The 23,828-nt window shown below is 30.8% G+C and overlaps 1 protein-coding gene across 1 annotated transcript in view; it reads left to right on the forward strand.

Annotated features, from left to right (window-relative positions):
• LOC112461327 overlaps positions 1–17,061 on the forward strand; it is a 17,529-nt gene extending 468 nt beyond the window's left edge. The window contains 13 exon segments of the mRNA XM_025026530.1: positions 106–348; positions 445–627; positions 1,800–2,055; positions 2,158–2,497; positions 2,942–3,002; positions 9,431–9,702; positions 11,260–11,537; positions 14,006–14,107; positions 14,260–14,420; positions 14,589–14,775; positions 15,155–15,377; positions 15,489–15,583; positions 15,696–17,061. Of these exon segments, the coding sequence (XP_024882298.1) occupies positions 106–348; positions 445–627; positions 1,800–2,055; positions 2,158–2,497; positions 2,942–3,002; positions 9,431–9,702; positions 11,260–11,537; positions 14,006–14,107; positions 14,260–14,420; positions 14,589–14,775; positions 15,155–15,377; positions 15,489–15,583; positions 15,696–15,760 (2,466 nt within the window). The 3' untranslated portion in view covers positions 15,761–17,061.
• The last annotated feature ends 6,767 nt before the right edge of the window (positions 17,062–23,828 follow it).

Raw genomic sequence — 23,828 nt, forward strand, 5'->3', positions numbered from 1 at the left:
CTAATAAAGAATTTAATTACAAAACTAAACTCACATGTTTATTATACTTATTTTTAAAATAAGTTTATTCTTAAAATTTTTGATCATATGTTTGATTGGTTATAGAAAGTTTTGATATTTTGGCTGGATTTGGGTATAGACGGATTCCGCATTGATTCCTCCGCATTTATTTATGAAGACTTAAAGTTACGGGATGAACCTAGAAGTTTTGTGGAAGGTGCCACGCCACGAGATTATACGTACTTGAATCATATTTATACTATGGATTTAATCGAAACTTACAAGCTGTTTGGAGAGTGGCGAAAATTCGTAGATTTGTATGCTGCTAAACATAATCAGGATCAGAAGGTACAAGAATTGATTTTCTGTTTTCTTATATTAAATCCATCCATATCGTGCTATCTTCGTGCATGATGCAATACGTACGTTTCTCTTTTGATTCAGATGGTAGTGATGGAGGCGTACACTACTTTAGAGCACACTATACAATATTATGATTACAATTTGCTGCCTTTTAACTTTAAGTTTATTAGAAATTTAAACTCAAAATCGTCCGCGCAAGATTTTAAACGAGAAATGGATTCTTGGATGAATTCAATGCCAAGAGGTGAAGTCGCTAATTGGGTGGTACGTATTTATATGAAACTATTATTATGATGATAAAAACATTACAAACAAATTACGTTTTTTCTTTATAAAATTTAGTAAAATGTTTGTTAGTCTAAATTTATTGATGTAAATTGTGATTTTTGTCTTTTTTTTTTTGTAAAACTGAATACATCATATGTATTACATATTATATTTTTAAAGGAACGTATACTCTTTCATAACAATATGAAAAATTAGTCGTACTTACAAAGCATTAAGGACAATTTTTACTTAAATTTGTACTACAGTTAGAAAATATCATTTTAGAACTTTAATAAAAAGAATCCAAGTTATTATAATTGATTTCGGTAATTGTGTAGATGGAGGAGGTCACCTTGGATGACCTTGGATTTTCAAGTATGTTGTCAAAGTTACCCTCCTGAGTGACCTTCGGAAGGTTTCAGCCCGCGCTCGTTGTTTATTGAAAATTTATTAACAATCATACAATTGCACGTTCATTAATTAACATATTCATTAAAGCAGCGAATCGTGTTGTTTTTGGCTCGAAACGAGGTCTATAATTGTTGTTCTATGAACATATCGTATAATAATTTCACAGAAAACGCCACATGGGTTTATAACTTTCCACGCGTGGAAAGCCCACGCATGTATTTTGAAGGCACTATGTGTCTAGTTCAACAATAGTGGAGCCCCCTGCAGGGGAACTATCCAAAAATATAAACTATTACCTGCTTTAAACATTTAATTGCATAATGGCAATGTATATTAAACCAAAAAGATTTCAATATATTTACGATTCACTGCTTTAAATAACTTTTCTTGTTTATGCATGTACTATTTCGACATATATATTAATCATTTATGCCTTTTAATACTCATAACTGCTACATTTCTCAAACTTTTTTTATTAGATAATAAATTTTTAATAAACAACGAGCGCGGGCTGAAACCTTCTGAAAGTCACTCAAAAGGGTGACCTTGACAACATACTTAAAAATCAAGGTCATCCAAAGTGACCTCCTCCATCTACACAATTACCTTGATTTCTTTTAACTGTATAAGGATTTATATAAAGATTTTTTAAATTGGCGATTAATCTGTAACAGAATGCCTGTCTCGCATTACATAAAAATAAAAAATCAGTTACTTATTTCATAAGGGAAGTTAAAATGTAATATAATTTTTTTCAGTTGGGTAATCACGATAATCCGCGTATTGCCTCTCGTTTTCCTGACAGATCGGATCAAATGACCATGTTATCTATGATCTTACCGGGTTTGGCAGTGACGTATAACGGTGATGAAATCGGCATGGTGGACAAAAGGGATATATCCTGGGAAGACACGAAAGATCCTCAGGCATGCCTCGCGGGTCAAGCGCAATACCTGAGTGTGACCCGAGATCCTGAACGCACGCCATTCCAATGGGACGCGACGAAGAATGCAGGTAAAGGATGATCATTTGTGTCCTCTTAGTGTGTTTAGTGTAGAATGGATAATATACTTTAATTTATATATTTTGCTATTTAATTATTTCTTGTTACGGCAGGTTTTAGCACGGCAAAGTCGACGTAGCTTCCAGTAAATCAGAATTACAAGCAGTTGAATCTGGCGAAGCAGATGGAAGCCAAGGAATCACACTACATGATTTATAAGACCTTAGCCCTCTTGCACCGTACGGAGCCGGCTCTTACCGAAGGAAGTTATAAATCGATCACGACAAACAATGACACTGTTCTGGTTGTAATTCGAAACAGTGGTTGCCACTTCGTGGTGCTTCTGATTAACTTCAGCGACGATGAATCTCAAGTTGTCGATCTGTCACAAGAAGGTCTTCCTTCGAATCTAAAGGTCCAAGTTGCTAGTTTGGGTTCTAATATGAAAGCTGAGTATGATTTATGTATTTTTTGATATTGTTTGCAATGTTTACATATAAATAAGTAAATAATAGTATAACTTTTCATATAAAAATTATGATTTTTTTATAAACGTTCTGTCAACATCAGTTCTAATTTTCTTCATAATTTCTTGGTGAAATTATTAATTTTTTAAATTACATTTTATGAAAGATCTAATTACAGAAACGTTTAGATACTCTTAATAATAAAAATAAATTTTTGTATTTTAATTAATTGGTTGTGTACATACAAGACATATGTTGTAAAAAATGCAATTGTTAAAACAATTTTCGTAAAAAATTTGCTTTTAGACTTTTTAAAGTAATTACTAATATTATATAGTTTTATGATTGAAAGAGAATTATATATTATCTATAAATTTAATATAATAATTGATAACAATGTAATAAATTACGTTTGTGTTCTTTTGTGTAGGAAACTAATTGACGTGAAGACGATATCTCTACCTGCGAAAGCTGCTGTAATATATATTACTGTATAAATATATTATTTCCGAAGTATATCTAACTTTTCTTACAAATGTTTTTAATTACACTTGTGTAATCTTTCTTGCAATAAAAAGAAACAAATAAAACAAACTTAGTTGACTATGGCCATATTTATTAGAAGAAATAATTAAGAATTTTTGGTACATTTAAGTACCTATAATTGTAATTTTTATCTAATTACTTGTAATTTGTACGTATTATAAAATTTTGCTGCATATTAATGTTGCGGATATCTGAAACTTTGTTTTGCATCATTGCCACTGTTCTGTTTCTGGAGTTATTAATATATTAGATATTATACTTATTTCAAATTATGTAAATATAAAAAACTTAGGTATGAATATGGTAATATTTGCATTATTTAATTATTTTGCATATTCAGTCGGAGTTAAATTTTAGACAGTTAAATATAAAAAAATTTAATAATTATTTTATTTACATGATAAGAATTTTTGAACTAACAGTAATACGTTTATTTTATCCGATTATGCTCATATATTTCGATTTAGAGTAGATATTAATTGAATTAATTTTGTCGCGGATAATTTATTGTTAGTTGGCATGGTATCGACTGTCAGTATATGCACTCGGTGGCGATTTTCTTCACGACCAGAATTAATCAACGTGCCGGTAAATCGAGACGTTGTATTGATCGCGATAAACGCATGCGCCTTTATTAATCCGATCGTATACTGGAGGGGTAATGCAACGTTACGTGCCAATAGGCCCCGAGATAGCTGCAAAGCTCGCGATGGTGCAAGTCCATAGTAGTATGTCAAAAGCAGTGTTGCACGTGTTTGTACGAACATTCGGCGAGGGTGACAGTGATCGTTTTTGATCCCGAGCTTCATACCTGCACGGTATTTAACTCAAAGAATATATCCAAATTTGATTTATTAATTCACAGTATGTTCCAACAGATACATTGACTTATTTTACTCCCCCCCCCTCCCCCGGTTATATTGTTTCTTATAATAATTTTTTTAAAGGGGATCTATGAGTTTGTGGAATCTACCATTAGGACACTGTTTACTTTAATCGATAAAACGCAATTTATAGAATGATAGAGTGTGGTTTGTTTTAACAGCTGTGCTCGTGTCACTTGCAAATTGCCCATTACTGTCTTTTAACATTTTTCACTTAATGTTATCTTATTTTTAATTTTTTGCGCGAAACATTTATAAAAATTTAGGACTGTAATAATTCATTCATTATATATTAAGTTTAGTTATTTAATAATATCTTATATTACTTTTGGTAATCATTTTTTTTCTCGAATGTGTGTATGTATTCAAAACTTTTGGTCTGTATATGTTTCTCGATTTTATTGTACAAGAATAGTTAATGTGATAATAAGATATCATATGTTTTAAATTTTAACTAACGCTTACGCAACTGTTTTATCATTTTTTTTTATTTTATGTATTGTAAATTATTTGGAGTATTTTTAACTAATATCATAAATTCTTAAATCAAAGACTTTACAAAATATTAAAAGCTTTACATATAATAAATTAAGAAATGTTTTTGTTTCGTTAATATACTTGATATGCTTGCAAATGCAGAAATGTGCAAATGTACAAATCACCTATATACTAAACTGTGTTTCGATAACAGAGTCGATAACGTGTTACACGTTGAAAATCTATTTAATAAAAAACATTTGTGTTTTTAATGTTTCTTCAATTTAAAAAATTTTTTTACTACTCAATTGCTATAACATTGTAATAATATTTTATAAGTGAAAATAATGGTTGTTTGGCATTATAATTATTTGACAATTATAAATATTCAAGCATTTGTCAATTTAATGTGTAGATTAGCGTCTGTAATCTAGCAACAGTTGTTAATTACTAACACTGTAATAACCTTACAAAGAAATATATGTTAAAAGTTCTTTTTTATAACAAATTACACACAGATTTATTTTCACACTTGTATATAGTTATGGAGTAATGCAAACATACAGATTAATATGCAGAATATTGAAACACATTTTTTAAGAGCCGAAAGAATTAAGCAATTACCATGAAATTGCATTTAAAATATTTCAAAGTAATGCAAATTCTAGCTTACGTTTTAACAAATGCGATCACGCAGCACTGATACGCAAATTTACTATTGCAACATTTATTACGAATGTTTCTTGTTTGACATTTTTGCGACGTTAGTTTTGCATGCGGAATATATTATATCATATTTTGCGTTAATAATGTGTCACTCGCCAGAAACAAAACCGTCGTCGTCTGTTCTGTTCGAATGCAGTTCTGTTAGATCACGCTACTTCGACTCGACGCATTTGTCGAGACATTCTCCTGTGACAAATTGTATTTTGCCGCACTTGTATCTATATACTATATAATATTCGTAATTTCGATTTGTCGTTGCCACAATACGCCACGTTCACGAATAAACCAAAAAATATTTTGTTCTCTCTTCCTCCCTTTTTTTCTCTTGTAATTGTAATATTTAAGAACGTCCGTATGTCAGTATGTCCCGCATAGCGCGGAACTGCATAATATAGATAACGCTGCATTGCAGTTGTGGTTCCACTGTGAAATACAATCGTTCACGTGCTGTCCGATATCGTCCACTCCCGCATGATCCGCTTGTCTAATACAATAAATTTCTTATTGATACTTGTTTGCCATCTGTTGTTTGTGCATGCCGGTCATTGCTCCTTATAATATTTTCCTTTTATCACACATACAAACTTTATGTTACTGATATAAAGTTTTATATCTCTCAGTACGTGTTGATATGCTTCTAGTTTTATTCTAATATAATCAGAGAAATATCTTTTATGTATCATCGTCAATAGAGGCCGGACCTTACTAGTAAGCGCAATATTATTTATTTTATTATTAAAATTAAAAATAAGTAAGAATGATTTAAATTAATAAAGTATTTATGATGTTTTAGTTCCACTCTGTAAATATAAGTAACTTTGCTTTTATTTTCTATTATTTATTTTATTATTTACTACTGAATATATCTTTCCTTAAAAAGAATTGATGCTCTGAAGAAAATGTTTAATTTACATTAATCATTTTTTGTTAAAATTGATGAATTTTTTTATTATTGATTTATGCTCTTCTCTCAAGTTTGATTACGTTTGACTATAAGCTATATTTCAAATGTTGAGATATATTTTTGACATATAATATCCAGTAGATATTACGTGCTTTCGGTTTCGCATCACCCACATTAAACGGAAATTCTTGCGGCGTCGAACTTGCCGTAAACATGTGGACGCAATCGATGATCTATCTTTAGACATTGTGAAAAGAGTTATATTTACGGTTTTATCAACAAAATCCCGTGATTCTTCATTATTTCTTATCACAATTATTTTTGTTAAATGTATTTTATTACTTTTTTTATTTTATCTTAATGTCGACCAATTGAGAATTTTTGTAACGTAATGTTTTAACTGCAGTAATAAATATATAAAAGATATTCATATATAATTAAGATTCAAAAAAACGCTGATTAATAAAAGTAAACACATGTATTTTTTTATAAATTTGAAAAAAAAATTTCTTGAAAGTTTAATGCATTTTCGTAGGTTACATTTTGCAAAACTTACCTACCTTATATAATTTTTTTATTGTAAAAAAAAAAAGAAATAGATTTCAGAATTTCTTGATGAAATTAGAACTGATTGCAACTTTCCAATTCTGGTATTATATACTTCGATAATTAAATGTTAACATAATTAAATTAATAATAAGATAATAATAATAAGATAATGAAATTTTTGTGCTCTTTTAAAGCACATTATTTATTTATTAAAATCTTAATTATATTAATACACGTTACAATTAATATATAAATTAAATTGTTATTAAGTAAAATTATATATTTTTAAACGCATTATGTACATTGCTTTGAGTAATTATATATTGTTATATAATGATGAATTATGTTATAATATGAAAGTAAAATTCTTATAAATGCAAGCGTTGGAATCGAGTGAATTACCAAAAATTCGTGTGCAGTGGTCAATGATAGCTTGTCGTAAAGGATATCCGTGTTGATTTTATATCTTTTGCGGTCACCACAACGTATGGTAAGCCAATTATAAAAGTTTGTTCAGTCTAATGTATTCAGTCAATAACAGACGACCGTTCTGATCATGGTTGTATATATATACGATTTTTGCGACTTTATTTTTGTTAGTTTAACTTATTTTATCATTCCTTTTTCCATGGACAGTTGAAGATAGATGTTATTTTATGCAAGAAATAGAATAGAAATTATTGTGTGTTTGTAAAGTATTATGATAAATCTATATATTCGCTTTACTCCAGAAGTTCTCAGAATAAATAAATCGTTTTAAAGTCTCTTTGTCAGTAATAAAGTGGAGCACAATATAAATGGAATGCCCTTTCCTAATAGTGTCATGTTGCGCGTTCGACTTTTTGGTGTAAAGCATGAATGCAAAAGGTCGTATATGCGACATAGCGTAATATGATATTGAATGAACGGGCGCCAAACACATTTAGATTTATTGTGATTACGTCGCTGAAAGCTTAATCAATAAGCTTACATATTATTACTAATGTAGTATTATTATAAAACACGCAATAATAGATAATTTTTCATGGAAATTTACAATTAATAGGCGTCTATGATTTTGCCGATAAATAAATAATAATATTTTAACTTTTTTACAGTAACAGAGTTAGTATAACAAAGAAAAATTATTCTTAAAGTAATATTAGTGATAATTATGTACAGACAAATACGTTATTAGTTATATGCGACAAATAACTAATAACGTGAAGATTTTTCATATGGCAGTAGACTTCACATATCATTAATTAGTTATTTGTGATAATAAATTGTACGCACAATGCAAATTACTATTTATTTTTTACATATGTAATTTATTCTCACTTTTTCGAGAACTCTAAATATTTTCTATTTTTTTTTTTATTATGGTTAAAATAATACGATTTCAAACAACTTCGGTGGCTTCGAAATTTTTATATCACTTCCAGTCGACGTATCTTTCTTTCAACTCTCTTTACTACGATTCACCGTCATCGTTTTACGCATAGCGTACACGTGTGCATAGATGAGTAGGTGGTCGCAGTGGCCTATATACATCGAAAATGAAGCTTACGTCTCTTATCTAAGATTACTTTCAGCCTTATTCGTTTCGCAGAGACTATATTGAGCCTACAGCCGACGAGGTAGGTCGCGCGAGTTTCACAAATTGCTTTGCTGAAACGGCGGAATGCGTAATCGGAATCCGGTGCAAACTACTTCAGCGAATTAGAAACCCTTGCATGATCGGCATTCAAACGAAGTTGTATCGAATAAGATCCGAATTTGCTAGAATTTCTCCTTATTGTCATAACCCATAAGATAAATTAATTATTAAATTTTATTGCTAACTTTGTGGTTAGAAAATAACGTGATTCAATTTAAAATTTTGAAAAAGTCTACAATAGTATATTGTACAACTAGTGGGAAAAATGGTCGATTCTGAATGAGTGTGAAGTTGGTTGCACGAGCGAAGCGAGTGCGACCATAACACTCATTTGGGCTCGACCACTCTCCCCACGAGTTGTTCATACTATTTTTCCTAACAAGAGCGTGAAACAGGCCGCTTTTCGCGCTTGTTTTACAATTTCATTTCTCCACTAGTTGAGAAATGGCTCCATGTTTCAACGCTTACGTCATCATCGCGAAATGGATCGTTTTGCTCACTCAAAACAGGCGCGAAAAGCGACCCATTTCACGCTCGCGTTAGGAAAAAGTATTTTTTTATTTTTACTGTTTTATTTTTATTACTTTTTGTTTTTAAATTTATAAAATGTTTTTCTATTTTACTTACCTATTTATGATTTCAGAGATGCAAAGACTGCTTTTTTGGATATATAAATTAAAATTTGTAAAAATATAATTTTTATTCATCAAACAATTATTACATTATGTTTTCTGCTTTTGCACTTTTGTAAAAGCAAGAGTTTCTGTTTATATTTTGCACGTAAACTTTCAAAAAAGCAAAAACTGAATCTTTAAAAGCTATGTATATTAATATATGGGATTTGGCTACATATTAATTAATTCTATGTTGTTGTCTCGAACTTAATCCATTTGCGTCACAAAACACTCGCTGCTTTAATTAAAATTGCAAACATATGATAAGTATTTGTATTTCCAAATACGCATAGCACATATTAATCTTTGCCATCTGTTGTGCGTAACATTTTAATTTTTTAATTTTACTTTTTTTACATTTTTATCTCTCGCATGCTATTATGAATTCAGATATTAATTGATTATTACAAATAACTTGTTGTCTAGATATACAAGAGTTCTTTGTGCCAGTAGCAGTCTTGAAGATATGGACTTTCACGGGTTAATTGCGATTCAATGCATGCAATGCATGTTCCAGGAGATGGTAGACGTTACAACTGCCTTGCCATCCAATGGAGGAGTGTCGTTAATTGGACGCACCAGAGGTGCTCTTAGGTCTGTGCGATCCGCTCTAGGAGGAAGCGGAGAGTACCTTCAGGGCCTAGGGAATAAAATAGGATCCGCTCTTAGCAGCAGCTTAGAGGAAAGCGAACTGACTACAACCCCTTCTTCGCTGTCATTGTCACCACAAGCACCACCACAGGTTATCAAGCCAGAGGAGCAATTAGGACGACGGAAACTCAGGCTCCCGAGGTAAGTAAGCGTTTTATTTTCCCAAATGCCTTATAATAATTAGGTCATATATGTTGAGAGCATAGGTATATATCACAATATTGAAACTGTAAACATGAAAGTGTGATTCAACAATTAAGGTAGGAAAGTCACCTATTATGAGATAGGCTCCTAATATGCGACAGCGAGGTTTCTGCTAAACTAATAGACCCTATCTGTTAGTTTCACCATGAACTTATTGCCCTTGGGGTAAAACCTATTTAGTGGAAAATTCATTGTTTGATCGTGCGTGTAGTCGTTGCAGAGAAAGAAATTCTGAAATTGGATGTTGTCAAGTGCCATGAATATGAGTCTTTAAACCTTGTTTATTATATAATAATTAATAAATATTTGGCAATAAGTTCTGCATGCAGTGATAGAGTAAGGTCGTATTAATAGGAAATTACGGGATATGTTGAGTTGCTCAATTGCAGAGATTAGATTTGGTGATTGTGAAACCGCAAGGCGTGGTGCTCGTAACATGAGATACTCAGGGTACTTCTGGGTTGCTGGAGTATGAAAGTTATTGTATAGTAATAAAAAAAGAGAAAATACTATATTAACGTTAAGGGAAGGTTTATACGAATTTATAAGACTGTGCTGACCTTGATTTGAGAGGGAAGGGTGGAGGGGGAAGATTAGGTACAATATTGAGTATAAGTGGGTATAAGTTAGGTATAAGTGGGTTACGATTGTTGCAAATATGCTTCTGCATCACATGTGTATTTGAGAAACATTAAATAAAGGTTTTTAATAGTAATACTAATTTATTTTGCACTTTATTAGCGATTTCCCGGGGTTTCTCATATTAGGAGCACACTTTTGCGATTTTGTCGAAAGCTCATTTTTTACATTTTTCTAATTTTCAGCAAAATTAATATTTAAATTAAATTTTACATTTCAACATCTTAAAGCTTATTAAATTCCCTTCAAAATTACCTACTATATTTTTCAATTCTGCCCATAGACTTCCGGCAATCACACAAAATAGATATGATATCTCATAATCGGGTAATATATCTCATAATCCCATAATCTTTCCTCTATTTTTATTGTCTAAACTAACATTCCTTTAATTGCGATTGAAACGAAGTTCCATATTATTAAAATACACGCGAATAATTATTATCTATATATTTCTTTAAATTTATTATTATAAATAAATATATTTCCCGTTTTATAAATAACATATTTAGAAAAATTATCCAAAACATAAAAATGTTAAAGATTATCATATTTTTTTAGATTTATTACAGTTTTTTTATATTTGCCATTGTGTTGTAGCTTTATAATTTTATTTTTTATACAATTTGCCATATAAATATTTGCTAGCCAGTACATAGTATATGTATATATAAAACCGTATAGGTACTACAATTTTCTTACAATGTAAATTCTAATTGTATGCGCAACTATTAGCAAGCTATTAACGTGTCGTATGCACTACAGCATGAATTTACCCTTGCCAGTTAAGGATAATATTGTGATGTTTGCTATATTCATGAATATTCACTCTGCGACACGCAATTTCATTCGTAGGTTTGGCGCTGGATTATCCTATGAAGATTACGAGGCAATGGCGCGGCATAAATTGGAACGACAGGGAAGCGCCAATCTTTCTAGAACGCGAAAGTACCCGCCTGGGATGACCTACGAGGAGATAGCATCCTCCAGATCAGTCTCGAGCAAGAAACAGGAGAGTCGAGCTGAGCAGGACGATATCAGTCCCGACAGCCAGGAAAGTATAGAGCCCATTCAGGAGCAGGACATCAAAGCGACCGGACCTGATCCTTATGAGAAATTGAATTACAAAGCAGGTGATTAGCTCTCGTCTCCAATTATATTATCCGCGGCAGACGCCGAACGCTCCTCGTCTTTGACGACGATCGCTACATATATCTCTCTCACTCGCGGTTGTCGCAATCATGCAGTTATCGAGACTCGGATGAAAATAATATGCTGTATTCTTCTTTCTTTTCACGAAGCAAGAGCGCCGACCCGCTATCAGACGGTTGTTTTCCGTTTAGGTAAATGTAACAGTCAGTCAGTGTGGACTGCCCCTGTGATCTCACCCGCGTGTCCTCTCAGTGTACTACACGTAGGGATGCTTCAGCTTAAAATATCGATACTTTTACATGTTTACCAATAAACTAAACCATTAGGATACGTGAAGTACCAATTGATATTTTATTTGACACTCTATTAAAATGCAATGGTATTCTATATATTTGTATATAAGTTTTTGATATATTGAGGAAAAAATAAGAACAACGCAAATAATTATTATATTTTATAAAAATATATAAATTAGTTTTTAGAAAATTTTATTCCATAAAAGATTATTATGTCTCTAATAGCGATAAAATATTAACGATGTTATGTTCAGCTGCGATTTAATATATTTTTTCCAAATATTGATATGCACAGCTAATGAAATTAATTATCTACATTTAAAATATATATCCGAACAAAGTCTCGATATTTAGAAGCTATTGACATCTTATGCTCGAGTTTCTGACCCTTCTTCCTCAGCTAGATGTGATTAGCGAATACTAGTGCAATCGATATGTTCGCGTAACCCGGTGTTCGAATATCCGTGGGTCGATTGCGATGAGACTTCATGTGGTTTGACCTGAAAGTATTGATTTTCGTAATTAAACGTTTTATGGTGCTTCAAGCTATTTAAATGGATCAGAATCTAATTTGCTTTTTAGTCTCTTTTGCGTTATATTTAAGTTATACAATGTATAAATAAAAAATAGAAGACTTTTTTAATCCTTTTTAATTAAATTTTGTAACATTTATTTTCGTACAGATTGTTTTGATTTAAATATAATTTTAATGTGTATATTATATACACTCTTTTAAATTTTATTCCGGGTTTACTTACCTATATTATTCCGGATTTCTATCTAATATCATTTTTTTACGAATAAATAATAAACACGGCGAGAATAAATAAATGCATCTTAAATTTATACATTTTAATAACGACGAGGATATTAAAAAAAGAGAGGTAAATTATTTGTATTATACATATGTATATAACACATCATAAAATTTTAATATCAGAAAGAGAACTATGATTAGCAATTGTTGCATCTTTATATTTCTTTAAAATTAGAACTGCACAAAATTTAATTATATGCATAAAATTTAATTGTATTAAATTATGAAATTTAAATTAAAAGTCACACATGATTTTTTAAATATATTTTTTAAAATAAATTTAAAATAAATTTTGGAAAAGATACGATTAAACACTTTGTTTTGTTATTTCAATGTAATCACTTTTTTTTAGACGTGTTATATATAAAATACAATTCGACACTTGTATATTCGAACACGTCGTCATACTTGTAGTTTCTTACCAGACATTGCATCCTTTTGGTAAAAATGTTGTTACCTGTGTATATGTGTACATACTTTCACACGAACTGCCTATTACACTCCGATTGCATTCATACTATTCATAGTTTGAATGAAGAACCGTTCTACGTGGGTGGGAAAAATTCCATTGCGTGCAGTACCTAACAGTCTCGCGATAAACAATCACACTTATCGTCTACTGGATGCTCAGTTATTTCCGCAACATTGAGCGATACATTGCAAGGATATGTAGACAGTTAAGTAATATCGCGGATGTAAATATGTAACTATTGATATCATATATAACACTGACCACTTGCAAGTGTGCGTCGCTATACTGTGGATCATTTTACTTTGAAACATTTCGTGACACAAGTCAACAAGTGACTGCGGTAATTTTACGTCTCGTTGATGGGATATGAATAGTAACTCTAGGCAAGTAATCCTTAGCATAAAATATTTATTTGCATAAAATTCATATTATAATAGTGCATTAAAATTAAAGATTATTGATTATATTTATATATTTTTTTAAATTAATCTGAAAAAAATATTGCTTTAATTAAAATATAATTTAGTGTATATCATAAGACACGCTTTTTAATTTTATTTCGGGTTTATCGATTTATATGTTTTTTTTATTTACATATTTTATTGCGGAAATTCTTAATATTAATTCAGAACTAATGCAACCGGAATATAATTATGCAATAGTAACGGACACTTTAGTTGCATAGTTTAGTTAACTGTTATCTCTTTGTCATTTATTTTTGTCCGACAAATCATTAGATTAGATTCGATTGCAAGTTTAGGTGTCGCCCGTGACGCACCATTGCTTGATACATTAATTACAATCATGTTAACGATTACACTCAGATATATGTATATTTGGCACAAGGTATTTTTTCTATTTTAGACATGCCGTGTAGTAGTGATTCTACGAGCGATCAAGATGGATACGGACCTAGTACTAGTTTAGATTCCAACATGGATGGTCGCAGAATATGGCAAAGATCAGGTATCGATTATAATTTTTGTATATGTATTCACTTTTATTGAGAAACAATTTTAAACTGTTTACCAATTGAAGTCTTTGTCTAAATAAGAATGTGCATATAACAATACTATAAATAAAAGTACTGCAACATGTTTAATAACATTGTTGCTCAGGATCATCGGGTTCCGTTCAGTCTTGGGCTTCAAGCTTATCGGCTGATAGTCAATCGGAGGAAGCTGCCGCAGACTTCATGAAAGCTTTTGTACCTTTACTATTCGACGCGCCTAATACTATCGATCAAGAGCAAAAGGCTAATTTTGGGCAGATGGTTTTGGTACTTATCAAATGTTATAAAAAAATTTTAATTGCAACATTATAGTTACTTTTTATAACAAATAAAAATATTAAACAAATTGCAAAATAGATGTAACTCTTCTATGAATAATTAGTAAAAGAATATATTTATTTTGACACTTGATTTAATGTAATAATATATTTGCAGACAGAATCGGGAAGAATATGGTTCTCCAGGGTGGTGAACGCAAGAAGAGCACGTGCGTGTGTCACAGAAGCTTCATTTTATTCTTTGGCGCAGCATTTTGCAGTCGCGCTATTCGAATGCCACGAAGCGGACGATTTTGCGCCCGCTAAAAGCCTCATGAATATGTGCTTCACTTTCTATCACGAAGGTAACAAGAAGCTATTCAAAGTAAAAATCCTGAAAAACATTAAATTAATTATTAAATGTTGAGATGATAATTTTAGAATAATACAGAAATATTGCAAAAAGAAGAATTATATTAAACATTGATGACTAATATAACACGTATTATAATAATCTTTTATAATACCATTATGTTATTAATTAAATATTTAAGAGACACAATAATAATATAATCTTCAAGCTAAATTATAATAAACACTAAGACATATGCATGATTACTATTAAACTGTTAAAAAATGATGTACCTTTTAATTCGTATATCTTGCTCATTTTTACTGCTTACCTACTATTTATATTAATGCGCTGAGTACTTATGGTTAAGATTGTACATTATGTGATTTTAGTGGAAGTTCCTGGATTAGAGCCCTATCGTGAATATCTGTACACGCATTTACGCGTACAACCAATATGGACGTCCATGAGATTTTGGACGGCTGCTTTTTTTGACGCAGTACAATGTGAGCGAGCGTCAAGACCGGTACCACCTCGACCGAAATCCTTAGATCAGGAAAGTCTCGCTGCCGAAGATAGAAAGTTTCAAGCAAACATTGTCTTCGGACAGTTAGGGTAAATACTCCATAATTAATACTTCCATAATCAATTAAATGAAATCTATAATTAATCATTTATTAATTTTTTTTTATTTTAACGATAACAATTTTTAATGATTTCTTTTAGGACTTTTACTTGTAACATGCATGCTTTCGGCCTGTCACGAGCTTTATGCACAGAGTTTCTCCGGAAACAATGTATTATTGCTAATTTAACTAAAGGTGATTATATATATCCATATTTAATTAATATTGACGTAATTATAATTTTTTAATTAGAAAACTCTAACAATAAGTTTAAAATGCTGGAAATATTTATATTTCGATTTTTTAGAACAAGAGAAAATGCTGCGAGATAACATAGATCGAATGTTCGATGAGACCGAGCCATGGCGATAGTTTAGTCTGAGAGAAGAAATAGAACCGATTTTTTGAAAATTTAAAGAAACTTTAAAGAAACGTTTTGCAATGTTTTGTCTTGAAAATATTTCCGACAAAATCAAATTGTCTTCGAGCGCCGAGAAAGCGGAGAAGTCAATTATGAAAACAATCTTGTTAATACCGTTGATGTAAATCGATATTTGTCAAATTTTTCGCGGTATTCGACGATGGACACGTCAATTCCTAATGCAAACACTGCACAGATTTCGCGCCTTAAATTGTGAAAAGTATTTTGTATTTTACGTTTCTAATATAAAAAAAAATTTACAAAACTGCGTTAAGGAATTAATCTTATAACGCTGACAAAAATAAAAAGTTAAAATTTGAAAATTGGGATTTAGAATATAACTTTAAGTTTTAAAATAAAATATTAAAAATTACATAGCGATGATAGAGGGTTAAGAATATAATAAAAATGACAATAAAGCAAAAATGGAACTGTATTATTGACAGTTTGATTGAAAAAGTGATTTATGTTGAGTGTAATTTTGAAAAAATGAAGGAAGAAATATTCTTAATAGTAAAAAGCACGTAATTCAATACATAGGTAATTTTTTATACATACACGCCAAAATTTATTTTATTTCTCAAATAAAATTTTACACAAATGTTTTGTTAAGAAAGTCTACTGTCACATTTTAAGCGAAAAATCTATAATCTTTTTTCTATATTACTTTATGTCATTACAAAATGTAATAAACAGCTTTGATGCGTTAAAAACTAGTTTTAACATAAGATTAAAGTTTGTAGCATTGTTTATAATTAAATTTACTGTTTTTATTACTCTGAAATTAATAACAACAAAAATACGAATTATAAGTAGGCATTACTTTATATTGCATCTTTCCTGGTAAACACACAATAGTCACACAAGAAGTCTTAATGCGTTACATGCGTAATTTTGCACTAGTTTAGCAATTTCTGAAAATTATGATGCATTTTGTAAATGAGGCTTATAAACATATATAAATAACAAGTTTAATCTTTGTTATTAGGCAGAAGTGTTTAGCAGAAGTTTTTTTCTAATAGCAAATATCAACAAATATAATCGTGCAATTTGTGCATTTCGACGGCTTAATTGTTATCACACACATCATGCAATGTAAATAATTTTTAGAGAAAAGCTTGTACTTAAACACATATCATCAAATGCAAATTAATACGCTTTATTTTATTTTATATCTACTACCTGCGATATATCTGCAAAAGAATGATAAACTCAGAAAATGCTGAAGATAAATAAAGATAAATAAATTTCATTACCGCTTTTCAGAATCTTTAAATATAATAATTTAATAATCCCTTCTATTATATGCATATACAGATATATGTATATTAAAGTAAAAATCCGGAAATTAAAAAAAAGCAGTATAAAAAAGCAATTGTATATAGTGCAAAAATAAAGAGGATAGATTACACATATCTATTATTTTACCAAATAATGAATTTATTAAAATATATTATTTTAAAATCTATAAAATGTAATATTATATAGAAGAATTATTGTATAAAATTAATTGATTTATTTATGTCTTACACTTTATGTTTGAGATCGCGATAACGGGCATCTCGAGAACCGCTCTCAGGTGATTGTCAGCGCATGCACGCTTGCGATAATTAATATGCGCTTAAAATCTTGCCTTAAATTCGCAGTAATAATGTTCAGTATTATAGCATGGATCTTTCGGTATTCGCAGTCTGGAAAATTTTCTAACATTGTTATGAATAATAAGGACAAGCTTGTTCGACGGTCCGAACGACTTGTTTGTGCTTACACAAAGGAAAGATCCATGCTATAAACAAAGCAGTCGAAAAACAAGTAACGATCTTCTCGGGTCGTCACTTGAAATGGTGACGTATGCACGGTGACGTAGGCCGCCGGTGGCCAATCACCTCCCCGAAATTATCGACAATTAGCCTGGAGGGAGGCTCGTCTCCGAGACGATAAAAGACCGCCGCTGCGCCGCGGAACTGTCTGTCCCCTTTTTCGGCTGTTCGCTCGCTTATCACCAAGTAGTTTTTCGGTACAACCACTTAGCTTTTCGCACTCGCTTGCTTGCACCGCTTTGCCGTATAACGTCTGTGCACTTTCACGGCTCCGCTTTCTTTGCTGAAAAGAAAGAACTGTACATATACTCTGTAAATATACTCTTTAATTTTCTGTTACTTGCTGTGTCGTCATTTGTGGTCGTCTTCTACCTCGCGCTATCTCGCGCTATCGCGTGCTCTCGGACACTTTATAATAATTTTAAAATTATGCTATATACGTCTGCAAAATTTATATTTATTTTCATCAATTATTTTAAAATTATTGATTGCATTAATGCGCTGATACACAATGTGGGCAAACATTTTTTTAATTATATGACAAATTTTTGTTATTTATTATTTTCCAAAAATATCTTCGACGATTTTCGTAAATTTTATTTAACCTCTTTGGACATCTTAGAACTTTTTTCCTTTGTACTCTTTATGCCGTTCAAAGTGTATGGTTTTAAAAAGGAAGTTTTTAACGGTCTCTTAGGAAGAGAGGATTTCTCTCTATTGTTGTCAACTTTTCTAGGACTTGTACAGGATTAATTTTGAAAGCTTATATCTGGATATGGATTCCATCGATCTTGAGAAGATAATAGATTACTTCGTTTCCAATCTAAAGATTTTCGAAGTTCTTCTCGAACCTTCATATACTTTTTAGATAATAAGAAAGATTTATTGTCTTCTCTTGGTAATGACTGTTTATTGTTTATAAGGGACTCAGTGGATACTTCACTAAACGGTTCAGATTTCTCCGAAAGCTTCTCCAGAATTCAGTCATCTGGAATCATTTTGGGGGAAAAGCTATTTGTGGCATTGCTTTTGATAGGTTTTAGTTGTTTCAACTTATCGATATTCTGAATTTCGTTTCTAATATCTAAAATGTCCCTTGTCCTGCTTGATTGTTGTACGCAGTTGAAATCATAATCAAATATGCTTCGCGGACTTTGAATGTTCTTCAAACTTGATTCGATTATGTCAGCCAGGTCGAAATTGTTATTTCCACTATAAAAAGATTCTCGGACGACGCCTTATCAGTATTAAATATTTTAGACTGGATCGCAATTACTTTTTTTTTAGGTTTGCTCTTTACTTTTGATTGAGTCTTGCTATGCAAATTTTGTGTTAAAAGTGGGGACGATTCGATATTTCCTACAATATTTTTGGAAATAGACGTTTTAGAAGCAGTTTGTGTTTTAGATTTTAATTTACTTTCTTGTCTTGATGTCGTTGATTTCATAGTGATATTGTTAATTATATTCGAGTATTTTTCGTCCAATTTTATCGTCCAATTTATTTGTTTGTTAGGTATTCTTTTACGTTTAGAAACACTATCAGTTTCTTGTTTTGTGGTTGTTTTTGACATAATTACATCTTTTTTTATATTCTTTTCATTCATGTTGCATGTGAAGCTAGTATTTTTTATATCATTTTTTTGCAAAAGCGACTTCTCGTTCTTTGTAGATGTGCGAAATCGAGTATCAGACATTGTTTTGGAAAATGGGATTGTTACGAGATCTGTAATCGAAGATTCTGAGCGTTTTTTCGTTTTGTTTGAGACAGATTTTGATGCATCAATGATAGGTCTCATTAATAATTTGTTAATTTTTTTATTATTTTTAATTGATGACGGAATTTGAAGATTCTTAAAAATATATATTTACTATATATTTTTATCAAATACAAATTTTTTGTTAATTATTTCCGTTTACTATTTCGTACCCTTTGATCTTTGATTGATGCCTGCATTTGTTTGTCTCTATACAATTGCTTCCAACTACAGACTACAATTATTTCCCGCTCTTCTAAGCTAATATTGGCTTTTTTGTCTCTGGTATAAAGTATTTGCCAAACTGAATCAGTATTGAATACCTGGTAAAAAAATACAATCTATTAGACAAATAATAGGATTAATATAAGCAATAAGTATATTCCTATTTCTCTACTTTTTTTATATTTTATTTATTTTATTTAATAAATAATTTTCTTTTAATAAAAACTGAACTAAAGACAGCACAATTTTTTTCTTTTTATTATCTATATCATAAAAGTAAAAAAATAATGCACAAGAACAATATTTTGTATGTTGATAGCATATATGTTTCTTGCTATCTTAAAAAAAAGACAAAGAAGCAGAGTAGAAAATTAAATTACCATTAATCTTAATAATTCTTTTACCTCATAGGCGACATGTGATAATGACGATAATTTAATTATGTCTGTAAATTCTTGATATCTTGATATTTTTTCGATGAAAAATATTGGTAAAGTTAAAAGAGTATTTTTATTTCCTTCAGCAATGTTGTATACATGTTTTAATAAATATTTACCTGCGATAAATTGGAAATTGCAACTTAGCGAAATTATTAAGAGAATAAAAATAACCTTATCTCTTTGATGAAGTATCCCATAATATAATTAATACATAAAAATATTTTTATTTTTTTCATTGCATGTATCTACAATTATATATGAACTTATCGGACATACTTGTCATTTATTGTGTGTTTTTAATTAAATATATAAAACCTGCAGAATTTGTTATAGATAGAATTAAGCATTCTTTTTGAATAAATGCCTCACCAAATCCACGACGTATTTCGTTCTGCAAAGATTTTTCTTGACTGAATTCTATAAGTTTGGCGCGATATACGATCGGTGCTTTATAAGGTCCGTGAGAAATTCTTCATAAGAATAGAATTATCTAAGAAATATGAAAAGGTTAACAAAAAGGCAGATGACGTTAACTTTATCAGTACCTCGTCTTGAAAAACCTTCAGACCGTAATAGTCTCTGCTGGGCGAAGGTGCAACTGAATACTTCACCAAGTATTCAATATTGTTGCTGCTCGACGGGATCACGTTGAAAAAGTTTGATCTGAACACCGCAATTAGTGTTGGCTCCTTAATGCAGAATGACGTGATTGACGTGCATATCAAATCGAAACGTATAGGGTGTTGCATTTTGGATATTAGGTCTAATAGTTAAATATTTTTATTAGCAATTTTTATATTTAAATATGTAAATTATGAAAAAAACATTTTAATTAAAAACCAATTTGAGTTAAATAACGAAAACATAATTTGATAACTGTAATGTAGATAGATAATTATTGTTGTGATAATTATGTGATATTTATTAATTGTCATTAAGGGGATCCTGGAGCGACGGCAATTATCGATATTTATAGGTGCCCGATTTTCTTCAAATTTTCTTTACAGATTTGAAATCCCATTAACAAGTTTAAAGTATGTACAGAAATGATGGGTGGAATAGTAAATTGAAGACTAAAAACTTAAAGAAATTGAAAAAATTATATTTGATATTACTTTTGGTGTTGCAGCTTTTGTATTTAAAGCTGTCACTTCATGAAAACTTTCATTTAATATACGAATTATATAGCTTACGTGTACATACATGCAAATCGAAAATACCTCACTAATCGGACTAGATCAAAGAACAACGTTGAATCATTGAAACTAAGATTAAAAGCCTAATAAGAAAGATTTTCCACCCAAAAAAAAATATTCTGCCGATAAGTGGGGAATTCCTCTTAGCAGTTCCTCTAAGCAAAAAAAACATTATATGAAGAATATCCTTCTTTAAGTAATACGTATTACTTTATAAATGAGTGGATGCGTAAGCTATAATCAAGAGTAAATTCCTCTACAGTAAATTCTACTATTAGCCTCTTAAAATAAGAGGATATGCTAGATATTTGCGGCGCGCGCGTTAAAGTTAAAAGACGATCGTCTTATTAGCTACGCGATGCGTACGCTACCACACGAGACGCCCGTGTAGAAAGTTCAGCCCCTTGCACAATGCCAGGCAACAGGCAATAGGAACAGGAAATAATAAAAAATCGTTAATTACAACCTAAAATATTCGAATGTTATGATTTGTTGGCAACAGGCAATAGACACATAATTTCCAACGTGACGGAAACTCCTGTGTCTATTGCCTGTGTCACTGTTTATTCTGCATTTATATACATTGATTTCTGATTTTTATTCCCTGTTCCTATTGCCTGTTGTCTTTATTAAGAATGGCCTTATATAACATAAGTCCTCGATCATTAGTTATATATTAGGGATGCCATAAGAAAGATTTCCTTATTTTAACCTGATGAGGTCCCTATCATTATTTATTAGGGATTCCATAAGAAAGGTTTCCTTATTTTTATCTAATAAGGTCCTTGTAAGGATTTGATAAGGATGTTTTAACTTCATAAATACTTATTTATTAGGGCTAACCGGATAAGGTCCCGATCATTATTTATTAGGGATGCCATAAGAAACGTTTTCTTATTTTTGTCTATTGAGGCCCTTGTAAGAATTTGATAAGAATGTTTTAACGTTTTAACTTTATAAACATATTATTTTCATAAATATATTTACGAACACAAAATTTCATAATAAGCCGGCACTGGTTTCTGACATTCACCCGACATTAAGAAATATTATATCATATATCTTATATCCAATTCAAAATTTTATTACTCTTTTTAAACTGAATTTGTTTATTAAGATGATTTTTGGAAAATTATATATTTGCAGAGGTCCCGAGTTCGATCCCACCAAGGTAAGTGTTTTTTCCAATACAAAAAAATATTTATAATCATAGACTACATCTTAAGAAACAAATTTAGTTATAAAATAATAATAAAATTTCAAAATAAATAATTTTTTTTATTTATTTCGGGTGAATATCGGAAATCAATGTCCTCTAATATTAAGAGGATTGCACAATCTTGAATCTAGAGTCTCATGATTAGAGGATATTCCTCTACAGTTTAAAACATCTTCTTAAGGCCCTATTTCAGAGGAAAATCCTCTAGCATGAACCAGGAACCGCTAAACTGCAGAATATTTTTTTTTGGGTGTCACATCGACAGATTTTATGCATGTACAGAAGGCGTCATTAATGCCTTATCCTAGCTGTGTTCTTGGGATTTCTATAGTGCACGTTACATGTACTATGCTTCAGGTGGAAGGTATTAATGATCCCTACTATACACACACGCAGTGTACATAGCGTTGCAATCTGACAAGGATAATATCGTATGATATCTCGTTAGATAAGGACAGATATAGGCCGGTAACATAGCAAACGGTCAAAATTGTCAACATTTTTAGTTCCGCTTAGATGAGGGCGCTTTTCGTCGGAGTGCGGCCGTCACTCCACAAGATCCCCTCTTATTTCTTATTTCTTAATTCACAATTATATTACAATATATAAACACAAGTTAAAGAATACTGTAATTAAAATTTATTTGGTATATACCTACTATCTTATGATATACTTTGACTTACAATTAGACCGTAGATGTATTTTGAGAACCGCATCATTACCGATCTTTTGGAAAAGCGATTGGATTGATTTTCTGGAAACAGTGGATACCGGTGCCAAAATTTGTCTAATTTTTCGGGAATGGTGTCGATGGGTTTAATTTTTCAATAATGGACCGATTTTCCTGAAACCGGCGCCCAATTTTTTTCAATTTTTTAGATTAGACCGCAAAATACTCCTTCATAAATAAATCGATTTTCTTGAAAACGAGCCCAAAATTTATCTAATTTTTCGGGGATGGCAACGATTGGTTTCATTTCTCACAAAAATGTTTCTTTGGGGTCCATTTATCTAATTTGTCGGGTATGGCAACGAATAGTTTTATTTTTCACAAAAATGTTTTTTTGGGAAACCGGTTCCAAAATTTTTTTAATGTCTGTCTGTCTGACCGCGAACTACTCATTTATTAATGGACCGATTTTCTGGAAATCGGTACCAAAATTTGTCTAATTTTTCGGGAATGGTGTCGATGAAGAATAAATTAATAAGAAAATAAAAATTAAAATTAAAAAAAATAAAAAAGGAGCCTTTATACAAAATTGTCTAAAAAAAGTCTCTTTTTCAAAAATACTTTTTTGGGGGGTAAATATTGCTATTCAGGGAAAAAACATCGTCTATTGTCTAATAAATTAGCCGGTAGAGG

This window comes from Temnothorax curvispinosus, unplaced genomic scaffold (genome assembly GCF_003070985.1).
Source record: "Temnothorax curvispinosus isolate PA1 unplaced genomic scaffold, ASM307098v1 QBEX01011274.1, whole genome shotgun sequence".
Lineage (NCBI taxonomy): Eukaryota > Metazoa > Arthropoda > Insecta > Hymenoptera > Formicidae > Temnothorax > Temnothorax curvispinosus.